This window comes from Caloenas nicobarica, chromosome 1, assembly GCF_036013445.1.
Source record: "Caloenas nicobarica isolate bCalNic1 chromosome 1, bCalNic1.hap1, whole genome shotgun sequence".
In the NCBI taxonomy this organism is placed as follows: domain Eukaryota; kingdom Metazoa; phylum Chordata; class Aves; order Columbiformes; family Columbidae; genus Caloenas; species Caloenas nicobarica.
This window is the reverse complement of record NC_088245.1, coordinates 7331750-7351005: the sequence shown is the minus strand read 5'-3', so window position 1 is coordinate 7351005 and position 19256 is coordinate 7331750. Positions and strand designations below refer to the sequence as shown.

The 19256-nt window shown below is 42.1% G+C and overlaps 1 protein-coding gene across 1 annotated transcript in view; it reads right to left on the bottom strand.

The window, feature by feature from the left end:
* Nucleotides 1–6686: 6686 nt before the first annotated feature.
* CDC123 (cell division cycle 123) overlaps nt 6687–19256 on the bottom strand; it is a 38661-nt gene continuing 26091 nt past the window's right edge. The window contains exons 11-13 of the mRNA XM_065658672.1: nt 13650–13778; nt 11722–11859; nt 6687–10908 (exon numbers count right to left, since the gene is read on the bottom strand). Coding sequence (XP_065514744.1) covers nt 10882–10908; nt 11722–11859; nt 13650–13778 — 294 coding nt within the window. The 3' untranslated portion in view covers nt 6687–10881. The remainder of the gene's footprint in view (nt 10909–11721; nt 11860–13649; nt 13779–19256) is intronic.

Sequence of the window (19256 nt, the reverse complement as noted above, 5' to 3'; positions counted from 1 at the left end):
AATCTTGGAGAAGATGTAAGGTTTCTGCAGAGGTAGGGGGCTGCAATCTCTCTGTGTTTCCCAGGATCCCTCTATTTAAGAAACATGCTCTTGCAAAACTGTGCACAAAGCACAATCCCCCTGCCGGAGCAGGAACACCCAGATGAGGTTACACAGGAAGGCGTCCAGGCGGGTTGGAATGTCTGCAGAGAAAGAGACGCCACAACCCCCCTGGGCAGCCTGTTCCAGGCTCTGTCACCCTCACTGTGAAGAAGTTTCTTCTCATATTTAAGTGGAACTTCCTGTGTTCCAGTTTGTATCCATCGCCCCTTGTCCTATCATTGGTTGTCAGATTGTCCTTCTGGCCGACCAGAGAGCCCGTGAGCCATGAACCCAGGCACCACTCAAGATTAGCCCTGGGAGGCTGTGTCATGCCTTGGCCATGGCTGAGGAACACAAGAGAGAAGTCCGAGGGCCAACGGGACATGTGGGAGGGACACGAACTCAATGCGAGGGAGCCTCTGTGGACACATGGCATGTGAATCCTTTGAAAACCACACTTTGGTTGCCCACTGTGTGCAGAATAATTTATTGTGTTTATTTAGTTTACCCTCTGCTTTGTCTCCTTCTAGTCCCTTTTCCATGGAGATGCTCAGTCCTGTAGTTCTTCTCCATGAAGATTCTCTCCCTGCGTAGCTCGGGGTGCTATGAGTGCAAAGCTTGTCCTGGAAGTTCTGACTCCCATAACAGCGTATCTCAGGAGAGGAGAGTGACCTATAAAGGATCATCTCACTAGGGAAGACCTTCTCTTCCTTGTCTGTAGCTGTGGTTTTGAATTTTTCTTTTCTCAAAATCTCTTCTATGGATTCTATGATTTTCAGCCCATCACCATAGAGTTCCTGGAGGTCATGGGTGCATACCTAGGTGCCTACAAGAGGTGTTGAAGGCAAGATCTCAGTGTAACACACTCATCCTGCCAACATGACTCCTTTCCCTTCCCTGCTCTCTTTCCAGCCTTGAGATGGATGGGAGAAGACAACTTGGGGAGGCTCCTGTTTGTGAAGGACATCCCTACAGTGGGCACTGAGAGTGAGAGACAACCTCCTGCCCAGGGAGGACCTTTTGCAGTTGGAAGTCCTCGTTGAAGAAACCTCAGAAGAAAATGCCTCACCACCAGCAGCAGGACACAAACGCTGTTTTCAAGCTTCAGAGGTTCCCAGGAGCTGGTTAATGCCATTCCAAACAGAAACCTGTTTCTCTAGCTATAAACATCAGCCGTAAGAACGATGGTTACACGTGGCAGCTGCAGGTGTCTGGAATGACTCCAGTTAATTTATTTCAGGGTTGGGTCCTATTTTTCCCCTACATTAATTTTAAAGAGGGCTTCGCAACCATGAAGTCACTACAGCCCTTATCGCCTGACACATGAAAGCTGTAGGCTGAATAACTTATTAGCACCCTCAATAATGAAAAACACTTCAATATTTAGGGCTAATGCAGACTTCCTACTGGAAAAAAAAAATCTGTAAACAGCATCTGCAGCCATGTGCTCAAAGTAATAATTAAGGAGAGTTATCTTTGCTATATGTATTAAAACAACATAATTGAAGTTAAGAAATTATATGTCCATATTAAAGAGAAGCAGATAATTTTTTGCTTAAGGAGTTAACGTCAAGCAGAGTAACTGTTTCCATACCTAGAAGGATCCCAGGCTAATAAAAAAATGGGACGTCCCAAACATGACATACCAGTTTCTGTGCATGTGGTGAGGTTAGAACCTCATGGTTCATGGGTTTATGGAAAAGGTCCTTCTCCCTAAAGCACAGGGAAACATGCTGAGCATGATCTGGGGAGTGAGAAGTAAAATGTAGTTATTTTACTGATTGTCAAGGTATTTAAGATGTCCGGCATTTTATTTAGAATACACACCATTTTCTCAGTGGCAAATCCAGTAAATAAATCTCACGCGCTCTGAGAGGGAAGAAGGAGTCATCAATCAATCACTGCCTAGAGCCATGCAGGCCTGGCTGGTGAAAAAGTAGCAATTAGCACTCATTAGCACTTATTTTCAAGTCTTTATGGAGAAAAAGTCATCAAAAGCAAGTCAAAAGTGTCCAGATTAACCAAAGTTCTTCGATTGTCTAATATTTCTGACTCAAAGTCATTTGGAGCTTATCTGCTAGGTAGCAGAAGGTAGGCAAGGCCTGTGCAGCCTTAGGTGTTGGGGTTTGTTTCTACAGTGACTGATAAAAGAAACTCGCACTGACGGTTTTCTACCCTTGAGATGTTCATGACAGATTTTTCTCATGGATTCCCTACTGGCTGTTGGAGAAACCCCTGCGGCAGCCTTTTCTTAAATAGAGAGCTTTCAGAGCATCTTGCTCTTGCCCCTCACTCCATCTAGCTGCCTATTTTCGCATTATGTTTAATATTTTTAAGAAAGCTCTTGATCTAACTAGGTTAATAATGGCTAGTAGATTAGGAAACAGGTTGAACAACAAACACACACAGAGCATCACCACACATGATTTTGTATAATTAAAAATTACTAGCAAATAATATTAGTGCCTTTTTGTTGTTGTTGTTCCTTACTAAGGGTATTCACACTCTAAATCCCACAAGGTAAACCCTTTGAGACAGAGGGCTTCCAACACAACATTTTTCCTTTCTGCGTGCCTGATCCCATTCTTCATCTCCTCCTCAAAAATCCGCTATCCCTCTCCCAGATGCATGCAAGTACAAAAGATACCAGATGAGTTTTCTTCCCCTTGCTGTAAGATTAGAGAGAAAACCTGATCTCCAGGCGATCAAAATCTATCATCAAGCCCACTAGGTCTTTTTGCAGCTCAGCGATGCCAATCAAATGGTTTCTATGAGAGTAGCTGCTATTCCTGAATTCTGGCTGACTTCACTAATGGTGTTCATCACCATCTCCTGGAAAAGGGAGAAAACCCAAGCCCAGTGCTGGGGCTGGATTCCCCCTCCTCTTCATCCCCATGTGCCAAGAAGGGTTGGACCACCGCCTCCCCAAAGGAGATGGGGACAGCCACATGCACATAGAACACCGAGGGCTTGCGTGTGAAATCCATGAAATCAAGCAGGGATACAACTTTGAAAGGGCACGTGGCACCCACGGGTGAGATTTGAAGTTTGAAGTGGGCTTGTCTCACTGGGTAAGGCAGAAATTTTCGCCACATCTTGAAGAAGTAGGGCAAGGAAGGGTCTCAAGTAAGACTGAGCGTATGCCTTATTATTCCTGCAGGTTTCCCAGACTCACCTTGTACCTTGCTTTAGGGCTGAGATTAGAATATTTTTTTTCCTCTGAGCTCTCTCCCTACTCATGTTTGCTATGTATTAGCTGATTTCTTTTAGAAAAAAACACAGAGCTCATCACCTTTTTCCATATTGAAGAATTCAGATTTTTCTATTGAATCGCATATTTTTGTGATAACAATGAACCACCTCATCAACTGTTCATTTAAAGGTGGCTCTCAGTGTGCCGCTAAGGCTGAGCTTGAGTGACCAGGAGGCGGTGGCTGAACGTGTCTTGCACTCTGGCTGCTGAGACACTTTGACCCAGGTTGGGCTTGGGCAACCAACCAACCCACCCTCCCAGCTCTGCTTTCCAGGCCCGTGGCGTGAGCATCCGTGCCATTGCTGGCTGCACAGCTGCAGGACAAGGCTCCCGGGGCAAGACCAGCACATCGGACACAAACACAGATCGAGGGGAAAACACCACTTTTATTGAATGCAGGGACACTTGAAAAGTGGCAGCTCCAGGGGATCCGGGACACTCGTGGTGTCTTTGTGCTGCAAGAAGAGAGGGCAGGCAGCCAAAATGCCCCAGAAGAGCCCTGACAAGTGGCTGTGCTAAATGTGGCCAAGTAAGGCAAAACCCACCCTGGGGAGCAGTGTTAATCTACCCTGGGGAAAAAAATCCTTCCTGACCCCAGAGCAGGGCACCCGTGGCATCTTCATGCTGAAAAGCAAGGTGCTGATCTCCTCTAGCTGGTGACCAGCAATAGGACACGAGGAAATGGAATGAAGCTGCATTGGGGACAGTTCAGATCGGACATGAGGAAAAGATTCTTCACCAAGAGGGTGGTCAGTCCCTGGAACAATCTCGCCATGGAAGTGGTCACAGCACCAACCCCGTCAAGAGTTCAAGGAACGTCTGGACAATGCTCTTAGTCATATGGTTTAGTTTTAGGTAGTCCTGCAAGGAGCAGGGAGTTGGACTTGATGGCCCATATGGGTCCCTTCCAACTTGAGATATTCTGTGATTCTATGATTCAATCTTTGGCCGCTCTCCAATGACCGCTGTATTTCTTGCAATATTGTGCCTAAAATGACACATCGCAGTACACCATCCCCACATCAAACAAGAGAATCTCTCTCGTTTCTTCCATCCCTCTCTCCTGCTAGCCCAGAATGACACTTGCCTTTTTCCTCCCCCAACAGCTTATTATCGCCTTGCATTTAATGGTCCCTACTGCAACTTATCCACTCCCACTGTACTGCTGCTCCGCCAGCTCTTTCCCCATTTTGCACTTGAAAGTCTGATTTCTCCTTCAAACTACACGACTTTGTGCTCGCCTTTATCAGATTTCTTGCTATTTCAGGCCATTTTTCCTGAGTATTACAGCCATTTCAAATTCTGATACAGCCCTGGTAAGTGCCTGCATGTATTTTCAAGTCAGTGACAACCACAGATTTTTATATGGGTTATTTATTTCACCACTCCAGTGATTAAATGAAGTTACAGAAAAATACAGGCCCTGCAATAAAATGTACAGTGGTCTCACTCGAAACACCCTCTCTGGCTACATACCAATAACTTTTCCAAGTGCAATTTTTCTGCTACGTTGTGATAATTTAGTTTGTTTCCTCCTTTTGCTTGTAAAAATGATATAGTGAGGCAAAGAAAGCATTAAAAGCATCAGTTTTCTCTGAATCATCCATCATTTTTTCTCCATTCCCTCATCTTTTCTCACTTAATCATGTGCGTTTCCTTCCAATTTCTGCAGTTTCATTTTGATTGATCCTTACAAGTCCTCGCTATGCCATTTTTCATTCGCATTAGGGGATTGCTGCTCAGCCATTAAAAAAAGCACCTCACTTCAATTATTCCACCCATCATCTCCCAAATCGACCCAGGCACCAACACCCACACTTGCCAAAACTGCCTTTTGAGGTGCTTATTCTGGTCCTCTCGGCTCTTTGTCTTTTCAAGCCTTCCGATGTTGCTTTCCCAACAGATACTCCAATAGAAAATACTTTCCATTTCCAACAGATTTCCTGATTTGGGGGTGCTGGTGGATGAGAGATCGGCCATGAGCCGGCAATGTGCGCTTGCAGCCCCGAAGCCAATGGTATCCTGGGCTGCATCACAAGGAGCGTGGGCAGCAGGTCAGGGAGGTGATTCTGCCCCTCTGCTCCGCTCTGGTGAGACCCCACCTGCAGTGCTGGTCCAGCTCTGGGGTCCTCAGCACAGGACACACATGGACCTGCTGGAGAGGGGCCAGAGGAGCCCCAGAAATGATCCGAGGCTGGAACAGCTCTGCTGGGAGGACAGGCTGAGAGAGCTGGGGTGTTCAGCCTGGAGAAGGTTCCAGGGAGACCTTATTGTGGCCTTCCAGTGCTTAACAGGGGACAGAAAGATGGGGACAGACTTTTTAGCAAGGCCTGTAGTGACAGGGCAAAGGGCAACCATTGTAAACTGAAATAGGGCAGGTTTAGACTGACATTAAGGAATAAATTTTTGTTATGAAGTTAGTGAGACACTGGAACAGGCTGCCCAGAGAAATTGTGGATGCCCCATCATTAGAAGTGTTCAAGGCCAAGCTGGACGGGGCTCTGAGCAACCTGATTTGGGTGAAGATGTCCCTGCTCATGGCAGGGGTTGGACTGGATGAGCTTGGAAGGTCCCTTCCAACCCAGACTATTCTGTGATTCCCAAGATTTGGAACAGGGACACTGTTGATGCTCAGCGTGATGCCTCCAGCCCATGTTGAACCACAGGTCTCTGTTCCCGTGCTGCAGTTCATCTCCCGAAGTCTCTGCAATGCCCATCTACCATTTTTGACATATATTGACACTGAGTTCCTCCTGTGCACTCCTCATAGCAGCGTACAGGTGTTTCAGCTCAACATGTTGCTTCATTCTCCTGCCTCGTACAGTCCCAGCTCAAATGAATAATTCATCTACATCAATGAAGTACAAGAGTCTTTCCAGACACAGCTTCATGGCAGAAGCTAAGACAGAAACCAAAATTCCAAGCCGCTCTACCATCTGCATTTGAACTCCAAAGACTGGAAATAACAAGTATTGATTGTTTTCTTTCTCTTGGCTAGAAATGCTGTTTAGGAGTCACAGACCTCTCCTGAAAGCTTATTTATAACTATCATGGAGGAAGGTTCTGAGAAGACGGCGCTTTTGATCGACTGGCCAACCAATCTCTCCCTACAACCTGACAAAACACATCGTTGGAAGAAGCCTGGTCAGCTAAGAGGACCTTAGAGCAGTCAGAACACCCTTGGTACTCAGTGAGTACATTGCTACAACAGTTTGCACACAGACATACAGCAGATGTTCCCCCCCCAAAAAAACCACCACTCTTACTGCAGTGCTCATGTCTTTATTACTATAAAAGTCGGTAATCGCATATTACTGGTTAAGGACTCTTCAGGTCTGCACAAAATACCCCAGTTATGGCAACATATCTTACTTTAATTCTATATAATTTCAGGAGGATGACACATTGGAGACTATCTTTACAGAGGTCATCAAATTCAAACAGAAATAAAGACACTTAATTCAACAGCCAGGCAAACTTTTGTTAAGACAGATTTATTAAACATCTGAATATCAGCGTTACCAATTATGCTTCATGAATCAAAAGCACTGTGGTCTGTTTCTGTAGTACATTTTAAGGCGCATCTCCTCTTAGCCAGAGATACGCATTTTAAGTATTATTTTTTGAAGTGATAGACTTGCTACCCAAACACAACCTGAACTGTATACTCTTGGCCTCTATGGTTGAAATTATTTACCAGTTTCCGAACCGATTCGCCTTTTTATACCCACCGACAGATACCCCGTGGTCTTCTCCAGCTGTTCGACACTTCAGATTTGGGACAGTTTGTGAAGCCAAACTCAGCCACGCACAAAGGTACCAGAAGTGTCTTTACACAGGTTTGTGCCACACCAGTACCCACCTCCACGCTACCACTGATCTATTTTGGAATCCTTCCACCTGGCAACGCTTTCTTGAAAGCCTGAAACCTTGAAAGTTTAGTCAAATAGTCCATGTTGCTTAAACAGACACCCAAACCACATCTCTCCCAGCACCTTTGCTCCAGCCAGCTCTGCACCCTGGACATCAGCAACAGGCCTAAGAACGAGATACATGAAATTTCCAGCTCAGGATGTCAGATGCAGTTACGAGGATTTTCACAAGCCATACACCGTGACCAGAATCCAACAAGTGCTATTCATCTCACTGACACTCGGAGCTGGCTGTTATTCCCCTAGTTTTAGGGGGGTTTTTTTCAGTTGTTATAGAGCAGCACTCAAAAAAATATCTTTCTAAGAGGGAGGGAAAGGTGGACAGAGAGAGGTTTTAAAATTCAGATCAGTATTATCCATGCTGCTGCTTATTCTAATCTTAACATCCACCCAAATACTAGATTGGTGGGTCAGGAAAGATGAGGATAACACTGCAAAACAGAGGAGTCAAAGCAGAACAAACAGAACAGTCTGCAGCCCAGAAATACAGGAGCATTATTCAAATCCTGAACTAAGCCAGTACATGTTAATAACTCCTGCTGATGGGGTTACTAGATCCCCATCCCCACTTGGGAGATTAAATATCGTGAACATTGGCTGCGAAACAACGGAGATTTTTCTTTGGGGCTTCTGGCAGAGCTGCAGCCCACAAGCGGAGCCTCGCGATGCTCGAACCATTCGACACAGCCAGACTTCTCAGGAGCTTGGTGAACAAACGCTCCGTGTAACACAACTGACTGCTCCCACCTTCTAAAACTTCTCATGTTTGTCATCTAGATGAGATTACAAACAACTTTATAGAAGGTTTTAGGCATATAACTAAGAATGCATAGTATCTAGTTAGCCATTACTCAGCAAATGGCGATCAGATCATTGAATCACATGAACAAGGACCTGAACAGTTGGAATTTTGTATTTTCAAATTTCTGCATGATGGCGAGAGGCAGAAACTGATTTTATGATGAATTAAAACAGTGTCATATACTATTCAGTTTAAAACTGATCTGAAGCATTTTTAATGTGTCAGCATTAGCTTCCTCACCCAAGAGGAATACGTTTGTTAATTATCCTCACAGATCAAAAGGTCATTTGGAATGAAAATCCTTTTAGAAGAGGAATCCTTATTCTAGCAGACGAAAGAATTTCAACATTTAGTTACCTGAAGCTGGAGAAAGAAGCAAAGTAAATATAATGTATTTAAATTGTAAGGATATGATATTTTGTGGAACCTAAATATGTAGAACAGATTTTTATAGTGGGGACTTTTTCTGTATCAGAACCTGAACATGGGACTAGCAGTTTTGCTCTGCAGGCTTTTATGGTTCTTCATTAAAACTAAGCCCGTGCTAATACCAGCATGGTATTGTGATGGTCCTTTAACCAAAGGACCAGTACAGACCAGTAACAAAGTTGTTTAGGGAGCCAGGTGCTGGGCCAGCATCCAATTCCACTGCGATTTGTCCTAGAAGAGCTCAACTATAAAAGCAGAGCACCCACAGAAGACTGTGGTTCTTGCAAACACATGAGAGGTGCCAGCAAGTCAAAGAGCTCTGCACCGATTGTGGACAGCTCACTCGGTGATGCCATTTTTGGGATAAATAATAATGTCAAGAAGCAAACAACTGTTAAAAGGCAATTTCTCCAGCCTGCTCACCTGACGGGACACTCTAGAGTGCACAGGGTCCCATCAATCTGGTCCCAACACTGTGTATGTTCTGGTGAACACCCACCACAGAAAGCTGTGATAATGGTAAATTAATCAGTGGAGCCCACAAAAAAGATGCAGGAAACTATCTTACAGCTTTTAACCAAGACTCGGTATTGTTAAAGACAATAATCTGTAGCTCAGAAGCATTTCTGAATTTGCTGGCAATTCCAGGGCATTTTCTGTGTAATGGAAGTATGGTTAGATCATCACAATAGGTTAAGCTATGGCTAGAAACTTTAAAAGAAAAAAGAAAGCTTTGTTGAGTTTTTTTTAGGTTTTGAAGTTCCTACCTGATTTAGAGACATTCATACTCAAATAATCCCTCCGATAAAGGTGAGAAAACTCATCCGGAGTCCTGCAGTGTGGCAGGATTAGGTATAGCCCAGCCCTGAGTTAATGATCATCTAATTTGTGTACAAAAAGCTACTGAGAAGGAGATTCCATCGCTTCAAGGGTAGGGCAGATCTTGCACTCTTAGATGCCAGGAGCCTTAAATCTGTGATGTTGCATCAATATATTTGGTAGAACTTGTTTCTTAATCTGCATACTCTTGAACTAGAGTAAGTATTCATTCAAAACTGAAGCTAAATAAAGCCAGTAAGTAATAATTTAACATCTAAGCTCAGATTTGACATCTAAGAACAGATTGTAACCGAGCAACCGTATCAGTTTGAAGCAAGGCAAAGAAACATGAACAGCTTTATATACACACATGAAGTATCACATAACTGGTTTGAAACAGGAACCAGTTTCCAGGGGCCGTGAGCACGTGCAAATGTCCTTTTGTTTCTGCTGGAATTGTGCAGTTAACAAATTACCAATGCCAGGCAAACACCAACATCCAAAAGTTAATTGATTCTTCACCCGAAACTGTCCTCCCACCACCTCCTAAATAACAACAATCGGTAACAAGAGCTTCCGTTTCCCCAAATTTAGCCAAGCTTCCTTTTATACAAAAAACATGAAGAAGTACCTAATGAATACAGAATTTTAAGAACTGAAAGGGTAATTCATTTTCTTAAGAAACTTAGAGATGTGACAGAAAAGAAACAAGACTGAGTCCACATATAAAACTACAGGATGATGTTTAACTATTTATATTAAAGCCACAGGTGTCTAGTATGCAATCATGTTAAAAAATAAGTTTCAAGAAAGCTTTACTATGAAAATGAAATGAAATAGGGTGAGGTTTAACAAGTTTCATGGCTTTAGCTACTGTGAAAATATTACTTTACTTGAAATACATTCAGAATTTCAAATTCCTGAAATGCAAAATTTTCAAACCTTAAGTAGTCTACTATAGCTATAGCTGTTCTCTGAAATGAAGTACTGGCCCTCATAACAAAGAAATAAAAATCCCTGCTCCACCTTTCTTTTCTTTTTTTTTACATAAAGGATGAGAAGTGCTCCCAAAACAAAGTCAATTTACAATTTTAAAAGGTTACTACAGAAAAATACATACATTCCTTTCCTTCCTTGTGACTACACTATATTTTAAGCAAGACTGTGCCTAGATTCAGAAAATGCTCCATGTTTTAACTGCACAAGCATTAAATATTGTCATATTTATCACTGAAGAGTCGACGACACACTTCAGTGGCATCAATCTTCACATTATGAGACAGGAAAGCAGGCGCTCAGTCGCACTCAGATTGTCGCTTGCTTGCACCATGGTATAATTGGGTTTAACCTGGAATCCAGTGAGAATTCACCCTCACCTTTCACGTTTCCCTGAAAATGCTTTTCTACACTTTTATATAAACCAGAGACACAGGATGAACAGCTCTTCAGTTCTTTCACTGACTATAAAAAGCAGGTTTTCTTTAAATCGATAGTTTAATAGTTATGCTAAATACAGCTTTTGCCACATTTCTTGCTAGTAATTCGGTGTAATGCTTCTTGATGCCTCAGTCATCATCTTGCTGATTTCTTTTCTGTCAAGGGAACGGGAGAGTTCATAATGTTAGGACACAGTTATCTGAAGGAAGAGCACTAATAAATCACGACGATTAGTTCCAGATACAATGGATATTAGACAATGACTGCCTTTCTAATCCATTTTTTGAATGGTTAAGAGATGATGTTTCCAGCAAATGGAACAGAGCAATATTAACCCTCTCACCCACCCAAAAAGATAGGATTTTATTTCCAGTAAAAAACAATATTTGCCCCATACATTCACCAACAGCACATACAAGAACCAGAAAACATGGTGGTGGTGGCGGATGTCAGTGGTCAAGATGAAGGCAACCTGTCCCCTCTTCCCTCGTTTACAAATATGTCAGGTTTTCATGTCATCGTTCAAAGGAACAAAGAAATATTATATTGAAAAAGGAACAAGTGTTTAAGGTTTTTTCCTAATATACTTATCTTCTAATTTTTAAGGAAATTCTCAAAAGCATTAGCTTCAGCCATTCAACAAATACATTTCCATTTATTTAAATGTAAATACAAATGTAGTATAAGAAAGAAAACATCTAGGTCCTTCAGTAAGATTTGTCAAACTATATTCATTGCTTCCCGTAAAGATAAAATTATTTAGCTGAAGTGAGATCAGGATGAAAGCTTGCTCTTTATCACTTAAAAAAAAAAAATCATATCAACAATACATTTTATGATGGCTTCACACATTACTTTTTCTGTAATTACATAAACTACATTAATTACAAAAGCACAATTCCAGGCACTTTGATGTTGCCATTTCACAAAGATGGAAGGGCAGAAATTTTTTTTTCAGTGCTTCTTACCAGTTTAAGAAAGTCAATTAATTTGTGAACATCCTCTCCTGTCGAAAGGTCCACAAAATCTTTGGGCAGTCGGTAGCTCAGGTACGGACTAGGCTGGACGGTAACTTCACTGTTCGTACAACGGAAAACTGGAGAGTCCTTTGGAAAATATATTGGATAAGACGAGAAGGGTGTAAGCGAATAAAGCTAAAAATGTTTCTTGAACTCCTCTGTGAGACTGAGTCACTTTGCCAGTGAGTCTATTCGGCATTCATTCAACTAAATCCGCGTTTTCTAAAAATTGTGGATTTCTTATTAAAAATTCTGTCCACTTAAGAGCAAAAGTTAAAATGTTAATAACAGTCAAATAAAGGCATTAATTCCCTCACTTTAAAGTTTCTACATTGTATCAATTATTAATGCATTTAATATACATGCACTTTTAACAGTGCTGTAATAATGGAGTTATAAGGAACTTTAGGCAATAGTATCTACATAAATATGTGGGTAAAGAAAATCTTTACGATATAACCCCTAAACTTGTCTTCGCAGGTTCCTTGTTCAAACCATATTTGCAAACATAACCTTACTGAAATTATGATCTAAGCTTTACAACCCATTTACTTACTGAAGGAAAGAATATTGCCATAAAATATCCAAAAATATCTCTAAACACTCAATGGTAGCAATAGGTTTTGTGTAACTTGATACAATTTTCAGATCAACATATCGACATGCAACATAATTGCCCACTGTATGGCAGTAAGAAGCTTTAAGGCAGAAGTTCAGTAACTTCACACCAGGTTCTGTGATGGGACATAAGCTGAAGTATGAAGACAAGCGATTCGACTTTTCACCCAGGCTTACACCAGAGAAAAGTGTGTAAAGCATCTGGCACAGAAAAATAAATCCTCGAAACAAAATTCAGGTGTCCCATGGACAGCTCAAGAATTGGGAGTGTGTCTTCACAAAAGATACACAGCTTTTAGCAGGAAGGTTCATGGTTTTCATACAGCGATAGCCACGCGGCGGGATGAAGAGAAGATGGCACGAACGACATCCTTGCAGGGTGGTGGGTTTCCCTTTGTGAAAATGCCGACAGAACTAAAGCGAAGCTCAAATGTTAAAATCAGCTCAATAACGCATGTCACTTCAGTTACCTCTAATGCAGCTGAAGAGCTAGAAAACATAGAGAACACGCTATCTGAGTAGCCACCTCAGACGACTACCAAGTGCTTCCCGAGATCCAGTAACGTGCTACTTTATGTGTTCTATCCAGCTCTCCAAGGACTCGTTAAGATGTGAGGACTCCATCTCAAGCATGCAGTGAGAAAAAAAGCTGGAGTACAAATAAATGACGACTATTTCTCCCTCTCTGAACTAACGGAAAGTTATTAGGGGATTTTTTGGAGGCAATTCAGCTTGGAGGAGGGATAGAAAAGCCCTGCTCTGTAAATCCAGGGAGTTCAACCAGAGGACAAAGCTTCCCTAAGGGTATTCGATATGAGGAAGAGAGAGAAATTAAGCTGCTTTTTGCCTCCCTCCAAACATAAATCTGGAACTCTGGCAAAGTGCATGATAGATATCAGGAACAAAGCAAAACTTTAAGTGATTAAATAGAAAAGTAACAGATTTTAAGAGGAGTTGAAAAGAGCACATCAAAACTACACAAAAGCAAGTTTTGGGGCATCTTCTTCGCAACGTGGTCAAAGCTGCAATGTGGGCTTGTTCTGTTCGAAGTAAAAATTCCCTTGCAGGCATCTAAAACTCACATGTGACGCTTGTTGAGATTAACTACTGTCTAATAAAGCAGATTCTATTTACAAAGAGTTTACGTTTCATGAGTTAAAGGTTTTCTGTTTACTTCAATGAGATTCGCATCACAATTTGATCCTAACAAGGAAAGAAAAGGCCAAAACGCCTGTTGGGTTTGTCAGGCAGGGCTGTACCTGCTCTGTGGCTTCCCCTTCACCCTGGTCTCCTTTCAAGTTTGTCCCAGAAGTCAGCTCTTCCCACGTAAACAGCAGGGAGTCTGTTACTTCACCAAATGGGTTAAAATCAATTAACCAAATCTTACCCTGCAGAAGAGTTAAAAAACAGAAGAGTTTAAAAAAGTCACAAATTTAAACAAACAAACAAAACCAGAATACACATATATTACTGCAGTATGTCTTCAGATAAAATGATGTTAAAATTGAAATCACTTGGTTTTAAGCACTTAAAATATTCTGACATCCCTTACGTTACACACAGTTTTAAAACACAGCAACCAGTGGCTTAATTTATTTATTGTTTTAAACAGAAGATCAGAGAGCACTCAAACTTAATTCAGTTCTATGCAAGGTGCTTTCACGTGAGACCACTGAAGTTCTGTCTAATCCTCAGGGTCCTCCAAGATCCCCAGAGAACATGAACAAGGAATGTAAAAAAAAAGGAAAAAAGGAAAAGGGAAAAGTGAAAAGGAGAAAAAGAAAATGAGAAAAAGAAAACAACAACACAAACCAACCAACCAAACCAAACCAGAACAAATCAACCAACCACACACCCAAACAGAGATGTTACTTTCCATCAAAAGCTGCCTCAGCACTCTGTCCATTCAGCAGTCCACAAGAAAGTGGAGAACATGAAAGCTGAAAGGTGCTGCACAGATATAGATAAATAACGAATAACTTAAAGGCTTTTAAAAATATAGCTATTACTAGTAGTCTAGTTTCTCCTGCCTCATCTTTAATAATTTGTGTTCCAAACGGTTCTGGTAGCATGCATGACAGCATCCCTGTTTTACAACCGAAAAATGAAAGCAGAGAGACTAATGCAACATATTAAAGGTGATGGAGATGTCTGCAGGGGAGCAAGAAATAGTTTGTGTTCCTTGAGTCATCTCGAGGTACAACCCCCAACACTGGGCCATCTTTTCTTACCCAAGAAAGTGTCATCTATTCTAATAAAACATTATAATAAATTATAATGAAATATGACTACAACTGCTAGTAAGAATTTGCAAAACAAGTACTACATCTGGAAGAAATCAGATCTATCAAATATGGAAAGAAATTTATGTTACATGAGCAGCACTGAAGAGTTTTATTTTATTTATTAAAGATGAACTGGAATTGGAAACCAAACCTGAAGCCTGCGTAGCTACTAAAAACTTCTTTTGCTTTCTCTTTCTTTCCCTGATTCCTGAAGGATCTTCTTTCTTTAAAAGATCTTCCCCATCTTGATACAAACAGCAAATATATTCAATGATTTTACACTACAGCCATCTGGTTTCTAACTTATCAAGATGCTTTTGGAGCCTTCAGTCACAGAGGAGCTTGGAGACTTCCCCTCCCACCCACGCTGCCTAAGCCACTAACACACTATAGAATAGGAAACATATAGAAACATACAGCAGAGAGTAGAAATGCTCTGGCTGCTCCATTACCAATCAGAGCCAGTTACTGATGCGGGTGGGGGGAGTCCCAGCGCAGACAAAACCAGTGAAAATACTTGTAAACTGGAACTGGTTGCACGTGGCCTTTCACAGGTCCCTTGGGGCACAGGGTCGAGCTCTTGAGAGCAAATTTCAAGATGCAAATGCGCCGTAACAGCAGCACCGAAACAAGATGGCTACAAAAAAACGGCAGGGACGCGGACCTGAGCGTTTTCTTACTTGTTTCGGAAGGGTGAAGAAGCCCAAATTCGCGTGGCTAAATTGCAACCTCTCTGCACTAATATTGATGTTGTCGGCGCAGAGAGCGGACAAGGGCAAGCTCTGCTCTCCTCTTCCATCTCTGTTTCTCTTCAAAAGGCAGTCACAAATTCTCATTTTAAGTCGTTTTACTTTTGCTAATCGGGACATTTTGTTAGCTCCAAGGCAGCAGGAGGAGGAATCTGTAATTTTAGATTCATTCTATCACACTAGAAAAACAAGCTAATGAACCAATTTAGTCACAGACAGAAGCAACGGCTGGCAAAGTTCATCCAGCAGTTCAGAGAATCTTTCCTTGCATCAGAAACGTTCACACTTAGAGTGCTTTCCTACAAAAGGCTTTCATAGATACTCCTGCTCACCCCAAATACAAGAAACTCAGCTTTTTCATAGGAACTCCAGATCATTTCTCTAAAGAAGAAATGCACCCTAGGAAAAAAAAAAAATAAAATTGGTTTTAAGGCTACTGAAAGGCACACCTGGTTTTTGTCAGCACCCAGCAGCATTTCTCTCTCCCTGCGGACAGAAGTACATGAGCTACACCACCAGCTCTTTCCTTGAGATGGTCTTAGACCTGCACTGAGCTTTGGTAGCTGTAAATTGATGACAAGTGGCAAAAGAAACTAAATACCCCTTTTCAGGGCTGAGTAAAGGGTGTGTATATAATTCTGGGTCAGTAAGCAAATTGTCTTTTCTTAAGATTAAATGCTGTTTCAAGTCTTACACGCAATGTCATGATTTAAATGTAGTTAAAGACGACTTGCACTGTGTATCTCAAGAGCAGTAGTAAAGCTATCTATCTGCAGTCTGCTGGTATTAGTAATCTTTGTCATGTGCGAGCACAGAAATGCATGAGGCAGGAAAGCAATGCTGTGCATATCTGGAGGGGAAAAAACCCAACTTGTACTACACATGATTTTTTTTTTTTCTCATCCTGCAGGAAACAATAGATTTACCATATCATGTCAGCTTCATGCTTTGTTTTACTAAAGCATTAAGCAATGTGCTGGTGAAAGGAAGTGACTATGACAAAGGCTGTTCAAAGGAAGTTAAAAGCTAGATAAAATGCAAACCAAACTGCTACATCTCCCCAACTCCAGTTGCACCTTCATGCACGGTGACAACGCTCACAGGCAGAGACACGAGCACCAGTTTGCACGTTACCAGCTGTGGTCTGGAGCCCTCACTGCTTTTCTTTGTCTTACCGCAGTGACTTGTCTTGACCTTGGTTACAAGTGTTAGAGCCACGAAGATGATGAAGGGAGTGGAGCATCTCCTGTGTGAGGAAAGGCTGAGGGAGCTGGGGCTCTTTAGCTTGGAAAAGACTGAGGCGTGACCTCATTAATGTTTATAAATGTATAAAGGGTGAGTGTCATGAGGATGGAGCCAGGCTCTTCTTGGTGACAACCAATGATAGGACAAGGGGCAATGGGTGCAAACTGGAAGACAGGAGGTTCCACTTAAATATGAGAAGAAACTTCTTCTCAGTGAGGGTGACAGACACTGGAACAGGCTGCCCAGGGAGGTTGTGGAGCCTTCTTCTCTGCAGACATTCAAAACCCGCCTGGACACCTTCCTGTGCAACCTCATCTGGGTGTTCCTGCTCCAGCAGGGGAATTGGACTGGATGAGCTTTCAAGGTCCCTTCCAATCGCTGACATTCTGTGATTCTGTGTTCACACCTGGGAGATACGCAAACAGCAACAGCAGAGCTGATTCTCCGGCCTGTCAGCTGTTGCACAATGATTGTGAACTGTTAGCAGAAAAAAAAAAAAAAAAAAAAAAAAAGTGGTGAATCCAAATGAAAACAAGCTACCAGTCCTGCAAGGTAACCTGTTCAGGACTTGGTCTCCGGGTTACCCAGCCTGGAAGGCTGCATGACAGCGTTTCTTCTTTAAAAAGATGACTTTACTGCAAAGTCGGATGAGCTCGGTGAAGGGAGTGTAACAGGAAAGGCAGGGACATAAAAGCTTGCTCTCAACCAGGCCACCACTGCTTCTCTGCCACCCTCCAGCTCAAGGAGCAGCACCTCTGGCAGCAGCTCTGAGCAGTCTCTCCAGTAACCAAAGCAAGCACGGGGAGAGGGGTGCGCTCGTTCACAACCACATCAAAGAACAAGCTTCTCCAAGCTGAATATTTAGAGTTGAAAGAATTTAAAATAAGCAGACACGGGACATTTCTCTTGTTCTGTAGGTGAGGTTGCTGTGCAACTGGCCTGACGAGGAGCACGGGCTCTGGAAATTAATCACTCAATATTCTTCTGCTGCCCGTAACTCACATACAAAGAGAGTGATGAATAATACAGTTGCAAACCACAAAAGTAGGAGTGAAAGGAGGAGAATCTGACACACAAAGGGCTGTCTGGCACTTTACAAGACCTGAAGGCAGAAGGCACCGAGAGATATCCAGAAACAGATGTATTTCATCTTGGCAGATGAAGAAACGCTGCTCATTTGAGATCACACAGGCTGAAACCTTTTACTTCAATAACCTGTCTTCATGCCTCAGCTGTGAGGCAGAGCACCCAAGGGCAGAACCTGGTCCAATGCTCAAGTGTCACTCGTCATTTCAGCCGGTAGCATCCTCAGGTCTGACCATCTCAGCCTGGACAGGTAATTTTTATTACCATTCAGCAGAGCTGTTTTGAGCCCATGGCCTGATTTTAGGTACACACATTAAAAGCTGTTCTGAGCAACAGTACAATAGTTGTGTTCCACAACACACATTCCTGCTTAGTTTCTGTTTTGCAAACTATGGCATGATTTACTATGACACAACTACAAAATACTTTAGTGACATTCAAAGTCAGAATCAGGACTTACTACAAAATACTCCAAATTGAAATAAGAACCTTCTCCAATCTCACAACTGTAAACAAGTCAAACAGTGAGACTCATAAACGTACACAGCAAAAGTATATAGCTTTTTTTTTTTTTTTGAATTTCTACTTTAGGATTTGGGCAGAAATATAAGCTAAAACAAAGATTCACTTCTCATGCACTACTGTGATTTCCAAAATCAGGTTGTGATTCCCAAAATAAGGTTTTGATACTTACGGCTGCATAATGCATTTTTGGTTGTGGTTGCTTTTAAAAAACTACATGTGTGCCTGTCAAGCACAAAACATCTGACCTACTTCTCTCCGCTGATACTAGAGAAGTCAAAGTGACTAACTCAGATTTTGGCACCTGCAGTTCAGCTGGCACATTTCTCCCCACTCCATCACTACCTGGATGTTCAGGGTTCTGATCTGCTGAGCACTCAGAGCCACAGCTGGAGCAGTTCAAAAAGAACAACATTAACTTCCACCTGTCACCAACTGGGCACACCACATTCATCTACTCTTTTGACAACTATCCCTTCGTACCCTTGACTTCCATATATGAATTACAAGTTAATTTCCAACCTCACAAGGACAGGCTGGAGAAATGATTAGTTTTGATGAGCTCAGATGCTATAGGGAAAACCACCACACAGGGAAAAATAAAAAACAAACAAATCTACAAGCACACCCCAAGGAATGATTTTTTTGAATGAAAAACTGGTAAGAATCCCCCACATATATATTTTTTTTTTAGCAAGCAAAATATCATCCCCACCTTATTCTTTTTAATATCGCAGCCATTCTGGCTGAATGTTCAGGTACATTTCAGTCAAAAGCACCCAGAGCAAACACTGTGCAGAGGGAACTTTACAACAGGTAGTGCTTCGCTAAGACAATTTAGTAATGCTGCATGATATTAATTAAGTACCCATCTTAAAAGAAAGCTAAATTGCCTTCAGTAGATTCATAGAACTGACAGAATTGCAGCTGAAGCCAAAGTTATGTGCTTTAAGACAGGCTACTTCTCTGGAAGATATTT